This window comes from Electrophorus electricus, chromosome 3 (genome assembly GCF_013358815.1).
Source record: "Electrophorus electricus isolate fEleEle1 chromosome 3, fEleEle1.pri, whole genome shotgun sequence".
NCBI classification, from domain to species: domain Eukaryota; kingdom Metazoa; phylum Chordata; class Actinopteri; order Gymnotiformes; family Gymnotidae; genus Electrophorus; species Electrophorus electricus.
The window spans coordinates 7,193,031-7,211,440 of NC_049537.1; the positions used below are offsets into that span (position 1 = coordinate 7,193,031).

At 38.5% G+C, this 18,410-nt stretch overlaps 1 protein-coding gene across 3 annotated transcripts in view; it reads left to right on the forward strand.

Moving 5' to 3' along the window:
• The window catches only part of negr1 (neuronal growth regulator 1), a 125,852-nt gene that overhangs the window by 77,904 nt on the left and 29,538 nt on the right, over nucleotides 1–18,410 (forward strand). For 2 of the 3 annotated variants that reach the window (XM_026998812.2, XM_026998813.2), the window contains one exon: nucleotides 8,733–14,138. The exons of the other annotated variant lie outside the window; for it this stretch is intronic. In XM_026998812.2, the coding sequence (XP_026854613.1) occupies nucleotides 8,733–8,833 (101 nt within the window). In that variant the 3' untranslated portion in view covers nucleotides 8,834–14,138. Of the gene's footprint in view, nucleotides 1–8,732; nucleotides 14,139–18,410 lie in introns of those variants that run through there. 3 annotated transcript variants of the gene reach the window in all.

The window sequence follows — 18,410 nt, forward strand, 5'->3', positions numbered from 1 at the left end:
TCTTGGCAGTTGGTAACGGTAATGAATAATGCCCAGAGGCAAGATTCATGCACAAGATGATTTAATGAGGTAAGCAATTCACAAGAGTCCAGAACAGACTGTCTGAAGTCAAAAACAACTGCAATCAAGATCCTGGGGAATAGACTATGGTCAGGCAATGATATAAACAGGCAAAGGTCAAAAACACAACACTAGGCAACTGGCAAAAGAAAACTGCCTCTTAGTGTCAAAGGTAGATCCCAGTGAGTTCTTAACAGGAGACAAATGCAAGTGATGGGGTGTAGTCAGTGGTCAGTAGACCAGTGATGAAGAGGAGATATTAATTGGGTGTACTCAGTGGCCAGTAGACCAGTAATGAGCAGGATGTGTTAATGGTGTGGGTCAGTGGTCAGTAGACCAGTGATGAAGGGAGATATTAATTGGGTGTAGTTAGTGGTGTGTAGACCAGTGATGAAGAGGAGGTGTTATTGGGGTGTAGTCAGTGGTCAGTAAACCCGTGACGAGGAGGAGGTGTTAATGGGGTGTAGTCAGTGGTCTGTAGACCAGTGATGAAGAGGAGATATTAATTGGGTGTAGTTAGTGGTCTGTAGACCAGTGATGAAGAGGAGGTGTTATTGGGGTGTAGTCAGTGGTCAGTAGACCCGTGACGAGGAGGAGGTGTTAATGGGGTGTAGTCAGTGGTCTGTAGACCAGTGATGAAGAGGAGATATTAATTGGGTGTAGTTAGTGGTCTGTAGACCAGTGATGAAGAGGAGGTGTTATTGGGGTGTAGTCAGTGGTCAGTAGACCCGTGACGAGGAGGAGGTGTTAATGGGGTGTAGTCAGTGGTCTGTAGACCAGTGATGAAGAGGAGATATTAATTGGGTGTAGTTAGTGGTCTGTAGACCAGTGAAGAGGAAGAGGTGTTAATTGGGTGTAGTCAGTGCTCAGCAGAACAGTGACGAGGAGAACATGCTCAAGAGGCACAGAAAAGGGTGCAAAGGGGGGCTTGACACATTAAAAATGGTTACAAGACATGAGAAATGAGAAATCACAGCAGTAAATAAAATAAACAAAATAAAACATTCAAACAGGGAAGAGAGGAAGGTATGTACATAAACGTGTGACACAGATTTACTAAATATGTAGGTCATGAATATTATGCTTGAGTGATGGTAGGCAGTTATGTATGCACTGTAACATTCTGTAAAGAAACCACTGGAACTTCAAATGGAGCCAAGTGGGTGTATTTACATATAATAATGTGTTTTTGCACTGTGGGAAGGTTCACCTGTTGATCTATAGACATATTTAATATCAAATTTATATCACAAATCTAAAGTTGTATGAACGTGGGGAATTCGAAGGGAAATTTTTTGTAAATGTTAATACTCTCATTTGTACCATTCATACAGATTTTTTGCATTTTCTGACTTTCAACATTTTGGATTGCATTTGAAGTAGTTTGTGATAGCATCTTGAAAGGATGCAGACAAACTGATAGAAGATTTCTATTGTTTTGACATTTTAATTTGTAGCTGCGTGGTGGTGTAGCTGGATGTCTGAAAATGCTGGGGAGAAAGGCATGTTAATGAGGATGAGTAAGCCAAAACAGCAGGAAATAAGATGATCATACTGCTTGTTTTTGGATAAATGATAGATTATTGTTGTTGTTATTGTTATTAGCCTATTAACGCTATTTAATATAAAACACATTAAATACATTGTGTATGCTAAATATATAAAATAAATTAAATCCACTAGAGTAATGACAGCAAACATTAGACCACTAATCTCATTTAATTTCTTTTCAAGATATGGCTCTGCCTGGCCAGAACAATGAACAGGAGTTATGTTAAGTTACAGGCTGACATTGTAAAGCGTCCCTGCAGATTCTGTTTGAGGTGGTGAAGTAGCATGCTGTTTTCAGCCAGACTGAACAGCCAGATCAGTACCTGTGCCAAAGAATGGGTTTTGTATTTACATTTTAACAATCGAGAACAATTAATTAACTTTGACATTAAGGGTATTAAAAAAACGAAAAGCACATGCTCATTGATAATGGTTTTAGAGAGAAAAGTTGAATAGCATAAAGCATAAAATGTTGAATAGCATTGATGTAATTGCCAATAAGACACATAGAATAATTTTTTTTAGAAATGACTGAAAACATTTTGTGATTTGTTTTTTGTTGGAAGATAGTTTGGCAGTTCAGTGGAGATAAGTTGCATTCATAGACTTTTCTTTCTTGGTCATGTCCATGGTATAGCTAACAAAGGGATCTTAATATAGATTTTGGGTTTTTATGTGGCATGCAGCACTTTGCAGTAATAAGTCTCTATCTATTCTCTAACTGCATAATTTTTAAAGAGGGGTTATGAAATACTAATTTTAGTTTTATGCTCTGGGATATCAAAATATGTTCAGTAATTTGAGAGCTTGTTTTCAAATATCTTGTCTTGTAATTCTGTTTTGTATTTTAATTTGTATCAGAGATTTTCTGGAAGCTTATATTGCTCTTGGTCCTTGGTGGAGAAACTATGTAGGAGCCTTATCCATGAAATCACAGGATGCCCTGACCCATAATCTCTAGTTTCTCCATTAATAGAGCAGTATCTTCAGCCGCTTTCATAGTAATGACATAGAGACTATGCAGAAGCAATAAAGAAAATACACTCATACAGAATTGTGATGTTCGGCTACCCCAAGAGCTGATTTCTAAACAAAATCTAATCCAATCAGCAAAACCACCGACTTCTATAACTCAATTCATTAGCAAGTTGCAGGATGACAGTTTGAATGAAGCCATTTTAGCTTGCGTGGGCAGAGAAGGCTCCTGCTACATTATTAGCCTCAGCACAGGCTTGGAGCTCAGCACTTGCTTCTTATGTGTTTCCTTGAGCTGGATGGATTTTAGTGAGCGCTGCAATGGAATTTGCGTCACAGCTACCAGAGGGGAGTCATATAGGGGTCAATATCCCAGGCTTAATTTGTCAGGAATCATCAAGTATGGCTGATCAATACATTTTGACCCCTTGTAGAATGGCCAGAACACAAAGGTATAAAGCACTTCCTGGCCTGAAGCCACAGGAGTTTGACAGCATCCATATCAAGCTAAAGTGCACGTGTCACTACTGGGGATTTGGTATTTATGCAGTTCTGTAAGTCCCACAGATAGTGTCAGAGTGGCTGAAAGGATTGAGGAGCAGAAGAGAGGCTAGAGTGAATTTCATGGTGATAAAAAAAATTTGCGTGTGTATGTGTGTTTACTATGCAGCTTCTGGCTGAGGTGGTCCATCGGAAGTGAATCTTATAAGCCTTTTATAGCCTCTCTCCCCACTACAAACAATGAACTGCCCTACATTTGGCTTTTTTCAAAAACACCTGCAGGAGAACTAATGCCACAGGATTAAAAAAAAAAAAAAAAAAAAAAGAGTAGCATTAATATTGCACTTTGAACTCAAATTTGTGTGATTGCATCGTCTTTGGTAAATTACAGCAGTTTCAAGGTCTTTAATGGCAATTTAAAGCCTTTAATGGTCTAAATAACCCATGATGAATTCAAAATAGTCAGAGACAATTTTAGTAATGGACATCTAGCACTTTGTGACCATGGTGTTCTACTCCATGGTGTTGCAGTTCTAAGAATTGTTTATTAAATAATCCCTGGCTAAGACACAGAATATAAAAATCCTCATGCACATACTGAGTAGATTTTTTGTATTCTAGAGATGAATATCAATTTGTGAGCAGATCTGGGCACTGAACGCATATACCTCACTCCACATGTGTTTTTGGATACTCATTCTCAGGGTGGTGCGCAAGGAGTTGTTGGACACAAGACACAACACAATCCAGAGCTTTTGGGGTCATGTTATTGGGAAATATTTAATATTTCACGTGTGCAGAGAAATGACCTCCATAACAATGGCAGTGACCGATGAGAATGCTTTAACATTAATGTATCTCTTACAGTACCATATTATGGCTAGTTGTCACTATTTACTGTTTACAATTTTACTGCATACACAGCAATTGCTTAATATATCTCATTAAAATTACTAGGAAAAACAGGATGATTTTCCCCACAACATTAGCAGATGCTGTTGTGTTTCTGGTCATATACACTGGTTACATAAACCCTCTATGAGCTGTAACTTGAAGAGCAGAGGAGGCATCGATGTGGAGTTGGGAATGGTCTGACTGAGGCAGTGAGCACTACAGTCGAAGCGGACAGTGCTCCATTGCGCCCACTCCTGACCTCCCTCCAGGGATCAAGGACAAAGAGGCCTGAAGAGGCAGAGTTTGTGAATTCCACATTTACTACTTTTCACACAGCAGATGGATTTCATTTGTGTTCTCCCAGCCCTTCACTGCTTAATCAGAGCCCTTCAGGCATGATTATGTCTTGGAAATGGCAATGTTTAGAACACAGTGCGTAATGATCAATCAATGCTTGTTTGGGTCGATTCGATTAAGGGGAACAACTGAACATTTCTCAGCACAGAATAGGCAGAGGTTGGGGAAGCATTGTGCTTTGCAGAGCGTTAGCCTGCAGGAGTGTTTAGTGGCTCGTTCATGCAGGTACATGTCATGCTTAATGCTGCTGAAAAACACAAGGGAAATGAAGCTGTCTGCTGTAGAAAAGCTGGAGTAAATCTGCCATATCTTCAGTAGCACCTGCTATGATACTTATAAAGTGAACAAGGCCAGTCAGAAATACCAATGAAGCCAGTTCACAGTCACACTGAAACATTCCTTTATGCACTGACAGAAAAATTAACAGAATTAATTTTATTTCAGTATAAGGTTCTTGATTACATTTGGTATGTTGAACCCATGTCACTCTATCACCATGGAATTTATGAAAAAAGTGTGAATCATAGATAGGTACATATGCCTGAACATACTAGATGTGGATATTGTTTGCAAAATTGTCTACCGAACATTATTTTTAAGTGTCACATGCTTTTTAGTAGTGCTTTGAGTGGGTTCAAGTATGTGGTAGATACTAGTGCTGTATAGCCTAGATCAAGAAACTAGATCAAGAAGTTTTCAAACTCATAGACAGCCATCTCCAAACCATCTCCAAAGTAGGCACTTCAGACGTAAAATTTTAAAAGCCCTTCATTGGTCATCAGTGACAAAGAAGACATAACCAATTGGCCACAAAAAGAAACATACAATACTCCATTTACATTTATGCCCAGACACAAACTGATAGGTTGTTGCTTTTTTCATGGTCTATTAATCCTTGTATTACCTCTGTTCCAGTGTGGTGAAGGTCAGGCATACCATATCAGGGTGGACTCCCTTGCAAAGGCTGTAAAAGAGGCCCTCTTACACAGCCAGTGCATGAACTTGTCAAAGTACTTAATACAGATTAAACCTTATTGTAATCTGATGATTTTTTTTGATGGTATATCAGTGCATCCATTCACAGCTGTGACATTTCAACTGTGACAATAGTGACAATTGAAGCAGAGAGCAAAAAAGGAAAGAGGCACTGGTGTTTTTCCCAGAGCGCCCCCCCCCCCCCACACACACACACACACACTTCAGAAAGTTCACTTAACACAATAATAGATACCTGCTCAGTGCTCAGACTAAAGTGGAGCTAAAAAAATAGCAGCTAAAAATAAATAAGTAGCAGTTTGTTTCATTATGAGGTAAAGGATTAAATCTCCAGGGAGGCATGGTGTGTGCCTTTGGAGAACTGGGAGTCTGAGAGAAGGTCTAAAGGCATATTTGTCAAACAGATGACTCTAGATGTTGGGTTTACTCCACACTGCCTCGGTCTGGGCTGGGGCTTAGTACTGTTTGGTGAGAGGGGTTTTTTACCCCTCTGGAGGCAGCACAGGGAACAATAGGCCACTGATTGATGGTCAAGGACATTTAACTCTTCTCTCAAGGCCACAGAGGAGCTGCCTCATGGGGGAAGGGATGCAGGCTGCCAGCAGCTGGCCAGATTACCTGGAAATGCAGGTGTCTTCACACAACATTAAACTACAATACCAAGAGTTGTGTTCGGTCAGTCAATTTAACTACCAGACTGCAGTTTAGTATGGCACTGAATGGGAAGAACTGATGGTATGGCTTAGAAAAGATCATTGTACTTGAGAGTCACAGTTTGGGCTTTTGTCTGAATCCAAGATGAAATACTGTATTTCAATTTCACCTCCACCATCATTTAATAACTTGCTGAATATGAATAATTAACTAAAGACGATTTTAATACATTGAATATTTTAAGAAGTTGCACATTGTTATTACAAATAATCTGCACTTAATGAAATCTATTTGCTCAGTGGCTCAGTAACTCACAGGGTTTATCCATGGAATATGGTAGGAGGCGGTTGACTAGTGCTGAAGAGGAAAGGGTTGAGCAGAGTAACAGAATTCATTAAGCATCTTAACGAAGAGTCTTGTCCCAGTCAACAGGACTGGTGGGATTAAAACAGCCTGCTGATTAAGAGGCCTTTAGCCTCTCCTTTCATCCTTCACTGCCTCTTCTCCTGCTTCATGCCACCAAGACCACCATGCCTAAATAGATTTAAGCTAACTAAATCAACCAAAACAAATATACAGAGGAAGCAAAAAGAGATGAGCAGAAGAGCCTAATTCCATTCTTTCACCCAAGCAAGACGAATGCTGCTTGAATTTGGTTTTGCTGGAATGCAACAAGGTTGTCCTTTTGCTGCTCATCTATGCAAAATTTTCTCCACAGCTCAGTGGTCATAGAGCAGAATTGCATTTGATGCATTTGATGTGAAATTGAGCTGTTTGCATGCTGAGTGCAGGTCAGTGCATGGCTATGGTTCACACTGACCCTTCCCTGAACTGCACTTAATTAAGAATTTGGTGCATCGTACATCTTAAGACTTGGGGTCTTGCAGTTTACATTGAAAGCATTTATTTCAACTTTATTATGATTATTGTTATTCAGAAATATTCCTGCATTGGTCAAAACCTATAATACTAAGGAGAGAATTCAGGAAAGTGCAAGAGTATTGCAATAGCCACTGCAATATCCTTCTTTCCCTCTGTATTACTTTATACAGAAAGGGTAGTAATCAGGCACTAGGCTCTCTGGTGGTTGGGGGTGGGGGTGGAGTTAATTAAAACAGCAAGTGCAGTAACAACCTACATCGTCACAACAACAGGGAATGATTTAAACCCAGTGGGATCTTAAACAAGCCTGCAACATATATGCTGCAACTGAGCAGGTAATATCAGTGCTTTACTTAATTACTTCTAGCACAGGACAAAATATAAAAAAAATTTCTTAACACAACTCTGAATAATCGCTCACAGAGATGAGATGATTATACTGATGAGAAAATAAAGTGATGGCAAGGATGAAACACTTTGTTCTGTTCCCTTTTACTAGCCATATGGCTTGTGTTTTTTTGGCTAACAGACATGTGGTTCGATGTTGCAGCAGGTGCTTATAGCCCGAGTGCTTTTGTTCCATTGCTAGCTCCGCGTGTGCACTCTCTATCTCTGGCCAAGGAGACCAGTGCAGGATGTAAGCTGTTTCCATGGTTACGAAACCCTAGTCCCACTGCCTAGTGAAAACTGTGTCATTATCCAGGGATGCGGATAGAGGCCGAGTGGAGACGTGGACTCCCCCCCCCAGCCCCCCAAGCCTGACAGTGCACCATGCACGCAGCCGCCCAATTTGCCTCATTTTCCGGCCGCTGCTCATTTGCGCTCCCCTCTGTGTCCGGGCCTGACCAGCGCACCCAGCCGTGCCACACTGCCCATTGTGCCATGCGGTTTGGAGAGAGTAAACACCTGTAATCTCCACTGATCATTTAAGAGTCCCAGAACGCAGCAGCGGAGGTGAAAATGGACACGCCACATGGATGTGTTTCATCTCAGCACGCAACTGCAATTTTTGGTAATTCACTGTGAGGACATTGTAGAGAGAGCTTACTGTATGAGCACCCTGCACTTATCTAGCTGAAGACGAAGAAAGTCATACCAAGTCCAGAAGAAGCATTCAGACATGAGCTGAGTGCCAATAAATATTTGGATAGAAAAATAAATAAATCTAAGCCATAATACTGAGACAGGCAATTCATTAAAAATTAAGGAGAATCCCGTTTCTTAAGCAAACACTTTGTGTGTGTATGTGTGTGTGTGTGGGGGGGGGGGGGGGGCAGTAATCTTCTTAGGTAGGGCAGTGACTGCCATTAAGAGAGCCGTGTAAACCTTTGTTGAAGAAGGATGTCCGTAGACTCTCACACCCGCTCTGAAGCACTTCTGTTGAGCACTACACTCAAGTAGTGTTTTGCTCGAGGGATAGACCTGATGAGTTCTTCCACTGAGATCTTTGTCACTGAGAAAATATGAATGTACCTAAGCACAGGCTGCTTGAACACTTTGATCTTACTATATAAAGGAGTCAAATGGTTTTGATCTAAGTAGCAAGGGAAGTAGGATGGGAAGAGAAATTTTTGTATATTTTGCATAATACATCTTTTTTCTCAGTATACTTTTTTAGCATAAATTACATGAAACAACTTTTCCTGATTTGTCTGCTCATTAACTCATTGACTTTAGATGCTGAGCCAGAGAAATAGACAGTGTTCCTGGCAGTGATGTTGCTTCAGTTTAGATCAAGGTGGCAGAAGTGGCTCATGACTGTAAGCATTGCTGAGAAAAAAAGATGTGCCAGGAGAGAGAAAATCCAGTAATTTTTGTGTGTGTGTGTGTGTGTGTGTTTCTGTGTCCTCTCTTGTTCACAGCACCCAACACGACTCCATATGGAAGTACAGGAGGAGGTGAAGTTCTGCTGGCCTGCTGGTATCTGATCCTGGTTCTCTCCTCACTGCTCTGCGTTTACTAGCCTTGGGGACAGCCATGCACAATGACTGTAAAGAACCCTTTCGAGCATTTAGCAAATCCTTTGACATCACTGATGACTGGATCCAATCTGGTACCGTTTGTTTGGGGAGCAGCGAGGGATTTTAATCAGCAGTACTTATGTTTGGGATGGTGGTTTTGTTATGTGGAATTTCTCATCATGTAAATACGTACAATTTAGATTTTTTCTTATTTTATTTTGTTGATTGCACACTTTGTGAATCAGCTCACATTGTCCTGTTTTGGAAAGCTTTGAAATTAGCCACACTTTGTACAAGGAGGGTGTGGGAATGGGCGACATTAGTGTCTTTGTTGTCAGAACCAGTTGAGAGGATGCCCTTGTGAGCTACCGCTATCAAAGTACAGCTCCATCGTCAATGTAGGCCCAGTGGGGGGTTTTTTGGTCAAAATTTGGCTAGATGATTTAAATCCAGTTAGACTACACAAACAATCCAAAGGCTTTTAAAAGGAAACACTTTTAAGATGGTGAAATTATGTTATAGCAATTGTATGGTAAATGCCAAACTGCAGTGCTGATGACTGAAAGGGACACAGATTTGTGGAAGAAAGTTCTTCACTAACTAAGAATGGTGATCAAATCTGTGGACCAAAATTACAGCCATAATTCACTGAGTTAGTGCATTAAAGTATGAAGTAGCAGTCTTATTGATAAACTATAATCTACAAGTTCTGTCTGCTATAATAATTTGGCAAATATCCATCTGACTGATGTTGAGTAAGAGAAATATTTAGCTTTACATTAGTTGCCCAAATAGGTAACAAGATTGAAAATCTATTTCATGTTTTAAAGATATAATGTATTACTGACAATGTATTGCAAGTAGATATTACATACAGGCAACGTGCATCAGATTTAGAGAATAAAAGAGCAGTCTTCTCTGTTGGGGTAGAAGAGCCACAGACCATGGAAACTATGTGGTGTCAACAAAAATTCAAATGAGATTATTCAAATAATGTGAATATTAGTTATAATCTATGTATAAAGATAGACAGAGAATGAGTTTTATGCACTACAATGAATTTTGCTGGTGTTTACAAATTGACAGTATGCACAAATTATTACCAGTTGATTACCACACCGAATTAGGATAATTAATCTTTTTATTGAAATTATGGATTAATTTTTGCAGTCCACTTAATATAACCCTTTAGAGAAGTCATGTTCAGATGTCGTACATGGATTAGTATGATGGCAGTATTTCCAGTTTCTAACTATTTGTCTAAGTGTCACTAACTTCCACATTTTTGTTAAGTTTTATTTTTACATATTGGTCTAAAGTTTTTTTTTTTTATTTGAAAGATTAAGTTCTATTTTATTATTGTTCTAATTTGTACAGGATTTTGATAATGTATTAATGCATCACATGTACTCCCTGCTTTGCTTTAGTCTGTGTGAAATTGTTTTGAACAGGGAAGTCGAAAAAATCTCAAGTGCGCTTCCCTTATGAGGATAGTATGATATGAAGTGTGGATCTCAATATGTCAGTAAATATAATTTAAAAAGAAGTATGCAGTATGGCATAGTTTACAATGTTGTCTTTCCGTTTAGATGCCATATCTGTTGTTGATTCTTGTCAAACAAATAGATACAATTAAAAAAAACAAACAATTTATAATCAAATAATCTACTTTTTAACTCAGAGAGTGTGAACCAGTTATATGATATTATAGAAGATAAGTCATGTGTGTATTTGGAGAAAGTAGAATTAATTTTATATTATTGGTAGAGCCTGTGTCTAGGTTTAGTTTGACCTCTACCCTAGTTCCTATACACATGTTGTGTATTCTGATGTGCAGAAATTATGATTGTGCTGCATGTCAAATGAATATGTACGTTAAGGTGGCCAATGACCATAAATCAATACCTTTTGAGTACAAAACCAGTTTCAAGACTGTTTTGACTCATTTCACTCACTTGAATGAAGAGCTATCATGCAAAAATTCCTGCAAGTTCATCATAAACCTTTAATGTTTTCTTTTATTTAAAAATACCGTGGCACAATAGTCCAAAATGACCTTTGAATCTCCTGACATAGATTTACATTGATTTTCTGTACTGACGATCTATGCTGTTGTATTTTGCATAAATTTAAACCTGTTTATTGCTAGATTTTTGACCTACCCATTATAAATTTGAATTTTCTTCTGTTTAATTTGTTTAACAAATTACGAAGTTCTTCTTACATAAACATTTTGGCAATTCAGGTGGAAAAAAATCGCCATAAATTTGGAAGTTGTGACATCAATCATGTACAGAGCACAACAAGAGAGTTGAGATTCCTGCTGAGGCTGAGTTCGAGTTCGGTATTTAGTGACCTACTGTTGAAGTGAAGTGAGGATGTCATGCTCATTTCATGCTCACGAGGCAGCCTGATCTTATGCTTATTTTTCACTGTAGACTTTAAAGCCTCAAACTTCAGATGCAGGAATGTGTAAAAATTCATTCGATTGCAATCTGGCAAAGACCTGGCTCTCTCTCATGCAACTGCAGTATTGTAAGTGACATCAAAGCATTCAGTAAACCATAGACCATTGTGTAAAACTTTGGGCAAATATAGTAACAAGGCTATTAGCACTTGTTAAAGTGTAATATATAACCTTGGTTCATAACTGGTTTATAATGAATTCCTTGTTCAGGCAGAGACTGCATTACTCGTCTTGCTCAAGCTAGGACATTTACATGTCATAAAAATCCTTAACAATTCAGTCCCATTGACTAACATTCAGCACAATGAATAATAAATAGGTTGAATTTAATTATCATCTAAGAATGAGTCAATTTGGGGAATAAGTACTGTATAAAATGTGCCTTTTTAAAGTACTGAGTGATCTGTTATCTGTTTTAACCATATAAAAGCCTCATGTGTTTACCTGCCGTTGGTACCGTAAAGTCAGAAACAGTGTTTTGCAGTATTGGTGATTTTCTTTAGTACTTTTCCATTTAAAACTTTGTATGCAGTATATATGTGGGCATTTTTTTCATGCTTGCTCATTTTAGCTATTATAAATATCTCATGAAGTACTTTTGCACAAATTCTATCAAGAATTATTCTGAATGATACATCAGTAAAGACTTCATTAATATTGCCTAAGTGGATATCAAGGTAAAAAGGAGGACACCAAAACAGCCAGGAGATACTCATGCATGCATAGTCATTCAGAAAGTTACAGCTTCACAAAAGAGTATGTAAATAACAGGTAAACGTGCTGCAAATCTACAGTCAGAACATCTAATGACTTGATAATTACATTTTGGGCATGCGTTAATATTATAGATTTTTTAATAGCTTGCATTGTCTAAACCCTCCCATTACTCCTTTTTAACCTCAAATACAACATTCCAGATATATAAAACTTGCACAGCATCTGCACATTCATCTGTGGCCTCTCTATGCTTCTGTGATCTAAGTATGCATAAAAACATAATGAGCCGTTTGCTATTTTTAAACCATTTCACTGCACTGGAGACAATTCAACACTTTATGTTCCTGTATCAGACCCCCACATAGTTGACTTGTTATGAATGACTGAGCAGTGTTACGTGGTTTAGTACCTACAGTTCTCTTTGGCGTGGACATTAATGCATTAATAAAGTGTTATACATATCCTAACAACTTGTAGTGATGAAGACTTTGGATTGCTGTTGTCTGATGCACACTATTAGCCTCTTTAAAAAAGAATTTTATATATTTTTAGCAAGCAAAGCTATGTCTCGCATTCAAAGCGCTGTCAGCTCCATCTGTGTATCGCCTTCTCTGGCCCAGGCGTCTTTCTCAAAGCCGGTTTTCGGAGGGCTGTGTGCATGGTCAGGAGGGGAGATTCTCCTAACCTAGCAGTTAATAAAGTCCTTCCTGTGCCTTTGTCAGTTTTGGTGTAGGACTTTGTGAGGTGCTGGAGGGGTGCCGCCTTAATCGCCCATGAGCGTTGCTGCTCCCAGCAGTGCTCAGGCAGAGCGCACCATCTCAGAGAAAATGTTATTACAGCTCCAGTTCTGCAGGTTAAACCTGCATCCTTTCAAAGACTTGCTAGTAAGTTTAGTTCTGATTGACTCCACAGAGCAATGTAAAGAACAAAATCCATTAACCTTTGACAGTTCTTGACACTCAGCTGGTTTACAGCTTCAACCATCATGTGACTTTCATATGATACACTGATGATTGACTGTAATGGCATTATTCTGTTTACATTTTTAGGGTTTTTTTATTGGTAATACATTCATCTGGATAATAAAGTAGCTACCAAATAAGAATACCTGATTCCTAAAGGTCTTTTTTTCCCCAAGTATTTCTCAATCCAGCCCTCATTATTTTCAGTGAGCTGGAAAATAAGTTAGCCAGGCAATGATGCAGCATTCCTGATAAAGCTATACGCTCTTAACAGAGCTATCTAATACTGCGTGCTATGTGAAACTGATGAAGCTGCCTCATTGCGAGGAGTGTTTGTGTGAGAAGCAAGGAATCAATTGGAATTTTATAAGCATAGTGCAGAGTTTTATAAAAACACTCAGTGTAACTAGCAGAAGATACTGTGACATTCTCTTTCTCTCATAGTTGAGTCTCAACTGTCAGTTGGTCTATTTTGCCATTAACTTAGAATGTCAGGGAGAATTTGCATGGATACATCTAACACTGAGATGTTAACCAATAACTTTTATGTGATAAAGCTACCAAAATACAGACCCCAACCCCTAATAAGTGTGAAATCCCTATCCTGGGCCAACCTATGTCTGTTCTTGGGTTACTTTTACTTTTTTAGAAAGAGCCTGTCCATTTTTTTCTAAAATGCTTCTGTTTGGACAGCTTTTAAACTAAAATTAAAGTTTTACTGAAGTTCTGATGCAAAGCTCATCTGTTCTTCACCCTTCTTAATCCCTTATTCTTCACCCTTTTGCTTTTCATCTCCTCGAGGTTTAATTCATATTTCATTGCCTTCTTGCTCCTGTAGTTTACAAGCTAAAGCCACCAAAGTTGGCATATATAGTAAGGCTGTCCTAACCTGAGTGTACCCATTTGGTTAACTCCATTACTTCTTAATCATTTCTGCTTTCATCCCTCCTTGATCCCATACAAACCCATTGATTTTATGCTTCTTGAGTTTTTATGATAGACCCATGAAACCTGGTATAAAGATTTAGACCCAAAATGCATATAACTGCATTCGTGTTGATAGCAGTCATCTATCCAAATATACAGTCCTTAATTTCATCCTTCTGGCATCCAATAAAGAGCCATTTATTTTCTGGAACCTTGAATTTATGAACTAATCAACCCCCCCCCCCCCCCCCCACACACACACAAAAAAAAAATGCAGCTGTTGACCCAAAACACATGACTGCATATCTTTCTAATAGCACTCCTCTATCTAACCACATTCCGTAGTCCCTCTATCCTTTCATGGTGAGATTCTATGGAATGATGGGGAGATATAAGAAAAGATACTGATCTGTTCTTATGTCTCTCCATCATTCCATAGACTCTCACTAGATTCTGTACTCATTGATTTTTGAAACTACTGTCACCAAACAGAAATTCAAAAATGACTGAAAAATTGAGGTGTTGATTCAAAGTACATTAATGCAGTTCAGTTTAACTGCACTCTTCTATCTGACCATGCTTTGCTTTTTTGCATCCTTCTGTCCTTTCATAGAAATCTAATGATTCTTCTGTTCATTAAAATTTCAAGATAAAACCAGTACTTTTTAGGAAAAAAATCAGATTTTTAGAAAATAATTCAGATGTTGACTCAGAATATGACTGGATTTCTGCATAATGAGAACATTCATCTAACTAACCCCGGTATCCTTTCATTTTCTATCTTCTAATAAAAACATGTTGATTTCTCTGCTCCTGTAATTAAATTAATGAATCAAGTAAAGATGAGTCCATTTGTAAGAATAACAATTTCTTTTAACTCAGTTAACATGCTTTCATTTTACACTGATAGCACAAATAATAGTCAAACTCTTTGAATTTTCAAACATGACCTATTCTGTTTTCTTAGTTTCCATGGTCTTGTAAAAGGTTTGGTAAGCCAACTTAAAGTTTATTCACAAACTATACTTTCTTGTTTGATTTTGTACAAATTTTGCTGGTGATAATGTGGAATAGATATCATAAACATATCCAGGGGCCTAAGTTGTTTTTTGTTTCCAGTTTGTTTTCCATTCTCCATGTCTTTATCCTGGAAAATTCTGTGATGAGAAATTTGAAATGGTCATCATAAATGTGTATGGAGGTACTTTAGTCACCAGGGATATAGTTGTATATTTATAGGCTCTAGATCACTGGAATGACATATATGGCTTTAAGTGGCATTGATATATATTGATATTTGTCAAAAAATCATATACTTTAATTACTTTAAAGCTTACATTGTGAATAGCACGTATGCAGTTTCATTTTCATCATGTTTGATGTAATTTTGTAGCAGTGGTTTGATACTAATAAATGGAAGTTGATGATGGAACTGTGAACTGTGGTTTGCGAAATGAATTAAACAGGTATTTCTAACCTGAAGCTTTGAAGCAAAAAAAGTAAATATCAGACTGGATTTGGTTTTCTGTCCTATTTGGCCCAATTAATATTGTAATATGTCCCCATGGGATGTGCTAATTATTTACATTGTAAAGGTTAATGGCATCATATTTTGCTGTACAATACAATGCAACGCTGATGTGTCATTCATTCATCACACTGAATTTGATCTTTCCTGCTGTTCTTTCTAAGCCTCCTCTACTGGCTTCTCACTGATGGAGTAATTGCCTAAGAGCAGGCCTATTAAAAGTTCATTTCTGCCCATCTGAATTTTCAGCAATAGTGCACAGTGTTCTAATTTGGAAACCTTCCAGCACCTGTACAGGGACATATTTCTAGATGTGAGTACTTCTGTGAGAGATCTGGTTTATGCACAGACCTACAAAGTCACGTTTCAGACTTTGCCCCCCAAAAAATGTACACGATCTTTGCCTATGTACACGATCTTTCCACTTGTCAGCGTAGTCTTGTTTTGCAGCCTTACCACATGACCTCACCGTGATCTCAAGCTAATTCATAAATCAGGAGTTTGCTGAGGTGTGATTGAGTGCACCAAGCCTTTCATTCACTACAGTCTGTCTTTTTTCCTTTTCATTGGGAGATCTGGCTTGGTCATTTTCAATGGTCTTCTGAAAAGTATGATTTAATGAACCATATCATCAGTGCTGCTATGTCCTATTAAAAAAAAGTCAAAAGAGCCCGATTGTTTTCCCAATAGTACTAATTTGGTACACAAAACTCCCAGACTCTTAAATATCCTCTGAATCTCAAAATTGAACCTGAATATTTTGTATTGGATTTGTATATTTATTCACTCTAAATATTCCAGAAGCTACATTTTGTGGTTTACCTGCTTTTCAAAAATTATTCTGATTTGAGTAACTGTTCAACAATTTGGGGGTCATTTTCAATTAAATGAAAATTGTTTAAGCTGATAAAATGTAAGTTATGTAAAGTGCCTGTAACAGCCCCTTCTCCTTGACATAGGAGGACCCCCTCCTAGTGTCTTATTGATGTTTATCGTCGTGGTTGTATGTGTATGCGTGTGTCTTTCCATTTAGTTTGCCACACCCTCTATTAGTCCACCATTTGTTAGACCTGTCCCCAGTCTGAGTCTGTTATCTTGTTTATTTAAAGCCCTGTGTTTGCTCCTGTGTTTGTCAGTTTTTGACCTTATGTTCACTTTTTCAGCTGCCCTGCGGTGTTCTGCCTATGGTCATTTGTCATGTTTTCCATCCTCTTATCGCTTATCGTATTTTGTTTTGCTAACGTTCACTTGCATTCTTTGTTTTGGTTCCATTTTGTTGTGTTTAATAAACTCAGTGTGACGAAGCTCACCTCTGCATCCTGACTCTACCTCTTCACAACATGACAGTGCCAGTCATGCTGTTTTACGACTGGGTTTATTTCGTGCTGTTCAGGTTGCTACAGACATTTGTCAGATATCTTACAGTGGAATAGCAGCAGAACTATTTTTGTTTCAGTCGTTTTAAATTCCCTTATTTATTGCGTGCATTTTTAGATATGTATTTGTGTTTCAAATTATGTATGCATATATCAAGTAAGGCAACATTAATCAATTTACATATAATTTACCTACAAAAATCATAATTTAACATAGTTTTTTATTACTTTGTTGTTGTAGCTTAGCTTCACAGGTGACAGGGATGCTAATTTGAAAGTGATGGTTACCCTGTACTATGACTGCTTGTGAGGTACAGTAAGAAACATGACCTCAGTAAAACTCAGTAAAACAGTTTTTGGGGCAGTTCAGAGAGACATTAATTAAATCGTGTCTTTGGACTCCTAACATGTTAAGACAGCTCACTTGAGTGTTGACCTGCCGATGTTGCTGAAGCTCTGAGCCAATGAGTCTTTTTTGTTAAAAAATCCAGGACAAAAGAGACAAAAGCACAGGTCATTTTCTAGCCTGTTTACCCAAGTAAGAACATCATTCAAGGGGACCATTTTTGCTAAATAGAAACTTTTCTCCAGTGATAGCTAAAAAAAATGTTCCACTTCTTTTTTTTTTTAAATGCAAGGACTTCAACACTGCTCAGGTCACTGACAGGCATGGTGCACTGTGATATAATCTTCTCAGTTCCAATGTAAATTTCATACCGGAGGTCTATATGTACTTCTTGTTAAGGCAACTGCAGAAATATCAGTAATACAAACTCTTTTAATTACTACGTGATCTACAGTCTCATTTCTTTTCTGTCTGTTTTGGGTTCACATTTCCAGCTGCCCATGGCTGACATGTCTTTGTAGCATGATTTCAGAGGATGGCTAATAAGATTGAGGCAGTGTGGGTTAGCATCTCCTCGATCTTCTCCCTGCGCAGACGGAAGGGGAGAGTGTGGCACGAGAACACCTGCAAGAGGATTAATGAGGTGGAGACTGGTCTCCATGCAGTCCGTCCTCCTCCCAATAATTAATCCTGCTGGTCATTAGAGTTAATGGGGAGCCTCATGACTAACCCTCAGCTCAGAACACCCATTGTCTCATGTGAGTCAGATCCTGAACCTAATGCTCAGCTTTAGGCAGGAGCAGATCTGCAACGATGCAGATTTATTGTGATAGATGAAGTGCCAAGATGGGTCTAGTACCTTTTAATTTCGAGAAGAATGACGTGGGAGTCTCGTGATGGCTGTTATCATTTATTTCTATGTTATCAGTGAACCACATGATTTAAATAGATCATTGCCGTGCAACCCACTTCCAACACTGCTCTGTCTCTTGCTCTGACTTCACTGTCATGTTCTTGGAAGATGAGAGGTACCAGAGAGGAAGGGAGATATAGAAAGCTAAAAGGAGTGTGGAGAGAGAGAGAGAGAGAGAGAGAGAGAGAGAGAGGCAGGCTGTCACAGTGCGCGTCCTCAAATCATGTTACTGTGTCATTATCCCACCTCTGCTCCCTTCTTGGCAATCACATTTGGAGAACATCTTTCAGCAGCTCTCCGTGCCACAACAACTGGTAAGCGTGGCTAATGGAAATTTAATCAG